The following is a 6,186-nucleotide window of genomic DNA, read 5'->3' as shown; positions in this document are numbered from 1 at the left end:
TGCAGATCAGCAGCTTAACTTCTCCATAGAAGAAGAAGAAATGAAGACTGGAAGGGACCTCAGCAGATCTTTTGGTCCCATCCCTTGCTCAAGGCAGGCTGACTTCTCTCTCTAAACCTTTCCAGGCAAGTGTTGTCCTAAACGTTGCCAAGGATGGAGATGCCGCAGCCTCTCTGGGCAGCCTGTCCCAATGCTGAACCACAGCCAAAGTGAGAAAGTACTTCCTAATCCCATCTAAATATCCCTATTTAAGACCATTGCTCCATCTCCAGTTCCCTTCAGCAAAAATGAAGGCCCACGTCCATCCTTTTTAGGTACTTGAAGACTGTTATCAAATCCTCCTTTGGCTTCTCTCCTCCAGACTAAATCATCCCATTTTCTCCATCCCACTAAATCATCCCACTTTCTCCATCTATTCCAACCATGGGACCTCTAATCATTATTGTTGCTCTGCGCTGGACTCTTTTAAATGTGTGCATGCCTTGCCTGAAGTGCTATGCCTCAAACTGTGTATTAGAGGCGAGGCCTCACTTGGGGGACTGGGTCCAGAGTGGGCAAATCCCTTCTCTTAATTTACAAGCAATGCTCCAATTAATTCAGCCCAGTAAATGGCCTGTTTTTTTTCCTGCAAAAAGACCATACTGTTGGCTCATTTTTAGTTTAAGGTCTTTTATATCCTTCGGGGCCATTTTCTGCAGTATTGCGTGTCTAGCCAGATGTTCTCCACCCGGTATTTGTGCCTGACATTGTTCTGTCCTGAGTGCAAGACTTTGCACTTGTGCTTATTGAATATCCAGTTAATTTTGGACCCTGTCTCAAGTTTATCAAGGTCATTCTGCATCTGAATCCTACCCTCTAGAGGGTCTGCACCTCTCCTCAGCTTGGCATCATCTGAACATTTGCTAAAACTGCACTCCATCTTTAGGGAGCATGAAGGCCACAGGGCCATAGAAACCCCTCTTCAGAGAAGTGGAAGAATGAGATCATCTCCTACTGGGAAAGCAAAAATGTCCTGTTAGGCAGAACATTTTCCAGTTTGGGGGATGTGAGACCAGTCGTGACAGCCCAGAGAGGCGGCGGCACAGCTGAGAAAGAGACTTAGGGTGCATCTCTCCTCCAGAGCAGGTTTTCAGTCCAAAGAGCCCCTGAGATGTTGGGTGGGTGTATAGACAGCAAGTCCAGCCAAGAGGTGGATATGTGGAGGAGGGCATCTCTTTATAGTGGTACCTGACAGCCTCTTTACTAGGCTACACAAAGGGCAAGTATGAGGTGGGTTTTATTCTCGTTCCAGTGAAGTCAATTATCAAGGCCATGCTAGTTCAGGTCTAGCATATATAAATGACCATGCCCCAGGTTTAGTTGGGGTTTGGGGTTGGAGTGGAGGGGAGTGACCATCCAGTCCTTGCCTCGGAGGACAACGTATGTGATCCCTGTCTTAATGAAAGAAGAATTCATGAAGCACCCAGCCAAGCGGTATGAGTGGTGATACTCAGGAAAGAAAGAGAAATGATATGGGTCCTGGAGGGAAAGAAGAAGAAAGCCATACTAGGTGGAAGAGACCTGGGGAAGGTGATGGTAATCGCGTTAGATAGGAACTTGTAATACTAACTACTCAGGGAAATGCGGGGCTGTGTGTGATGGACCATCTCAGGACAGAGCCCAAGGGCACAGCTGTATAAGGAGGCCTGTGATGCAACGGCCATGGTATGCATCAAGACAGTCCTCTTCCACCCTTGTGTATCAGATGGACTTTCTCTCATGCACCCCTGAGAAGCATTCACCTCTTCCAGAGGTGGGAATGAGACCCGGAGCAGATGCATGACCTTGGGACAAGTCCCCTTGCCTGGATGTGCCTCAGTCTTCCCACTTGAATGATGGGCACACTTCACCCAAGGGTCTCAATGGGTTTCATATCACCGGTGTCAAAGCTTCACAGACCAGCAGGATTTTATTCTAATCACACCGTTACCATTGTAATGTCTAGTGCTACACAACTTCTAAGTTTATTATTATATTGACATCTTGGAATTCCCACCCCCTAAGATTTGGGGAGGGTTTATTATTATTATTTTTTCATTTCCAATTAGCTCCAGCTGGAAATAAGGCCCATGGGAAAATATAACTCCAGTTTGTGATACACAAACAAAGCAATACAGAAACAGTCCTCAAGGCAGTGCTTTACAACTTCATTGTTGGTAGCTCTGAAACTACCCCCCTGCCCCATCCTTGTCGACAGAAACAATTAACTCCCATGTGTTTTGCTGAACAAATTTAGTTGCTCTCAGATCACCTTAGGATCATCTGAGAGCAACGAGCTGAACCAACATATGCATTGCGTTGCATTGCGTTGCGTTGCGTTGTTGGGTTACGTTAACATTTGTTTTACCGTGAGCTGTCCTGAGCTTTTCTTGGGGCCACAGTGGCACAGAAATTAAATCAGGTAAATGTGGAGCTAGTCCTACCAGTGGGTTTACTTGTTTGATTGGTGGGGGTCTTGTACTGGGAGACTTTCCCATCCCTACAATGGTTTAGTGGGGACAAGTGGGACCTGAGGAGGTTTTCTTCCCACTTACACCATGTGGCCTCTCTCTCTCTCACTCCCTGCATTGGAAATGAACTTGAACTGGATCTCTGGTCTGAAGCCCAATGCAGCAGGGAGCGTCTCTGCCAATTCCCATCCTCACTATTGTGCCCGCACCTTTACGAACATCTGGATCGCACATTCCCAAATCTGCTTCGTTTTCACCCCGTAGACAATGGGGTTTAATGTGGGGGGGATGATGACATAAAGGTTGGCCAGTAAGATGAGAAGGTGCTTTGGGACGTGGTGACCGAACCGGTGGGTCAGAAAGGAGAAGTAGGCAGGGGTGTAAAACATGAATATCACAAAAATGTGAGAGCCGCAGGTGTTTAGCGCCTTCATATGGGCTTCCTTGGAGGGGAGACGTGCGATAGTCCGGAGGATCAGCACATAGGAGACCCCAATGAAGATGGTGTCTAATCCTGCTGAGAGGAAGACAATTGTGATGCCGCACCTAATATTGAATGTTATATCAGCACAGGCGAGCCGGGCCACTCCCATGTGCTCGCAGTAGGTGTGAGGCATGACATTGTGGCCACAATACGGCAGCTGCTTCAAGATGGGAATGGCTGGGAATATCAAACAGAAGCTTCGAACAAGGGCAGCTGCCCCTATTATCCCGATGACCGAGCGAGTCAGTATTGCCGTGTATCTCAGGGGGTTGCAGATGGCGACGTAGCGATCGAACGCCATGGCTGCCAGGATGCCTGACTCGGCCACGAAAATGAAATGTATAACGAACAACTGGGTGAGGCAGCCCTCGAAAGAGATCTCCTTGGAGATGGACCAGAAGATGCTCAGAGTTTTTGGCACGCTGCTGGAAGATAACAGCAAATCAGCAACTGCCAGCATGCACAGAAACACGTACATGGGCTCGTGGAGGCTTCGCTCCTTGACAATGATGAATATCAGCAGAGAGTTTCCCAGCAGGGCCACGATGTACATCAAGCAGAAAGGGATGGAGATCCAGATGTGAGCATCCTCCAAGCCCGGGATGCCGACCAGGATGAAGAAGGCAGGGGTGGAGGTGTTATCATTAGAAGCTGACACAGCAGATGACTTCATATTCGGTTTCATGTCAACCGCTCTACCTGTTGGAAAAGACAAGAACGATGCCTGTCAGACTGACTGGCACTCACGGACTGTACACAAGAGTCATTAACAGTAGGTGCATCTACACATGCAAACGCTCCAGGGTGGGTTTTCTCTAGAGTAATTCACTCTAGAGAAAACCTACCCCAGGCAGGTATCTACACATGCGGGGAAGCGGGAGCAGATTTGCTGCTCATGGCAGCAGTCTGGGTGCTGGCTCCCTCTGGGTCCTAGCCCAGGGGCTGGTAGGGAGCACAGGGCCAGGAAACTGAGCTCATTGGTGGCAGATGACAGCGGAAACTTGAACCCATTGCTCCTTGTTCTGTCTACTTCCAGGCTCTTTATAACCACCTTTCAAGTAGTCGAAAGCTTCGTTTAGACCACCTCTCAGTCTTCTCTTCTCCAGACTAAATAAGTCCAGTTCCCGCAGCCTCTCTTCACCAATCATGTCCCTCAGCCCCCACAAATATTTTCATTGCCCTCTGCTCGACTCTCCCCAATGTGTTCACATCCTTTCTGTAGCGTGGGGCCCAAAGCTGGTCACAGGACTCCAGATGTGGCCTCACCAGTGCCAAATAGAGGGAACAAATCACTTCCCTTGATATGGCAACGCTTCAACTAATGAAACCAAGGATGCCATTAACCTTCTTTGTAAGAAGGGCACACAGCTGGCTCGTATTCAGCTTTTTGCCCTCTTTAACTGCCACTTTCCTGCTACAGGGCTGCTGCTTAGGATGATATAACCCCATGCACCGGTACAGGCTTGACAGCAACTATCTAAGTGCAGGACTTGCACTGGTCCTTATTGAACCTCATGAGATTTCTTTTGGTCCAGCCCTCCAACTTGTCAAGGTCTCTCTGAACCCTAGCTCTATCCTCCAACATATTGTCATATTGAATGAAATAGTTTGAATGTTTGTAAAGATTGCCCATTAGCCAGTTTCAGGAAGAAGATAGGATCTATCTCCTTATCTAGCTCATTGTTTTGGAGCTACGTGCGAAATGTCCTGACTTCGCCTAAAACCTTAATCTAAATTGTACCTTTAGAAGTTTTTTACAAAGAAAGTAAATGTCCTAAATTCCGAGAAATCAAAGCCTGGGGCCTTTTAACCAGACTGGTAAAAAGAAAAGAGTATTTACAGTGATATGGAAGTCTCCCCAAGAATAATTTAAAAATGCTCAACAAAGGTAATTTCTGTTGAGTAAGATCCGAGCCCAAATTTGGGAGTTATGATGAATTGAGTAGGAGGAGCCCAATGACGGCAGCTCACTCAATAAAAACCTGTAACTTACTGTCCCAATTTGGAGGTGACTTCACTTGCAGAACAACGAAGGAAGAATCGCAAGTGTAAGTTCAGATTAGATTGATCACCTAATCAAGCCTCTCCGTGAACACGAATCTCTTAGTTCACGCTGAAGCCGCGGAGCGCCCGAAAGGGACTGAAGGAAGGGGACGTAGTCCTATCACTGGTGAGCCCAGCTCATTGAATCGTATTGCTGAGGCCAGCCTATTGAACCGTACTACTGAGGCCAACCCATTAAATTGTACTACTGAGGAATGAAACCATATTTTGGTATTTGGCTTCTCGGAATTCTAGGATTGTAAGTATATTATGAAAAATAACAGTATTGATTCAAATTTAACTTTTAGTTGTAATTGTAGTTGTTTTTGTAACACTAATTCTTATAGCATTGTTTGGGAAGGAAGTGCATTCGGAGCATTGTTTCTGATATATGTAATTATTGTGTTCTTAATGTTTGTGGTGTTTCTTAAAGCTAAGCAGTGTTATATACGTAGCAAAGAGTTTTAAAATAAAATTGTGTTGTATGAATTAAGTGTGTAATCATTGTAAAATCGTGCAATCAGCTAACTACTCCCCCAGCCAGTGCATCAAAATGAATCAGTAAATTGTGTGGGATTTTCTCTATTCCATAACCCACTAGAGACACATATCTACTATTCCCCCCAGCTTGGTGGCAGAGTGCAAGCTCATCTAGTTTTCAGATGACATCTCCCAGGTTGTTCATGAAGATATCAAACAAAATCCATCCCAGGACTGACTGCTAGGGCACTGCACTTGATACTGGCTGCGAGCTAGACATTGAGCCATTGACAACTACCCTGTGAGCTCAATGATCCAGCCAGACTCCTATAATTTGATCAGTGGCTTTGTGCCCCAAATAAGTAGTAAATAGCAGCGGGGGGGGGAAGTAGAAGACCTGGTGCCTAGATCTTCTGCACAAGATCTTTTTCTTTCTAGTTGCCATTGACTGGATGCAAAGCCCCAGAAGAGCTTTTATAGTTACACCTTTGGTTTTCCTGAAACAAGGAGTCCTTGTGGGTTATATTTTCCACATTTGTTGCAAAAATAATTGTTCCCTCCAAAATTTTCTCAATCCTCACACTCTCTTTTCCTCATGTGCTTAGTCTGCAGCCATGCATAGGCCTATGCAGCATGATTATGGGTGAGAAACAGCACTATAACTTCTATCAAACAGGCTGACATCCACAC

The 6,186-nt window shown here is 46.2% G+C and overlaps 1 protein-coding gene across 1 annotated transcript; it reads right to left on the bottom strand.

Annotated features, from left to right (window-relative positions):
• Positions 1 to 670: 670 nt before the first annotated feature.
• On the bottom strand, positions 671 to 3,646 carry LOC102372351 (olfactory receptor 52D1-like). Its single transcript, XM_025193049.1, has 2 exons — positions 2,699 to 3,646; positions 671 to 814 (listed from the first exon to the last, which is right to left on the bottom strand). The coding sequence occupies exons 1-2, from the start codon at positions 3,644 to 3,646 to the stop codon at positions 671 to 673; spliced, it is 1,092 nt and encodes a 363-aa protein (XP_025048834.1).
• Between the last annotated feature and the right edge of the window lie 2,540 nt (positions 3,647 to 6,186).

Source organism: Alligator sinensis, unplaced genomic scaffold (genome assembly GCF_000455745.1).
Source record: "Alligator sinensis unplaced genomic scaffold, ASM45574v1 scaffold1404_1, whole genome shotgun sequence".
Lineage (NCBI taxonomy): Eukaryota > Metazoa > Chordata > Crocodylia > Alligatoridae > Alligator > Alligator sinensis.
This window is presented reverse-complemented; position numbering and strand designations above follow the sequence as displayed.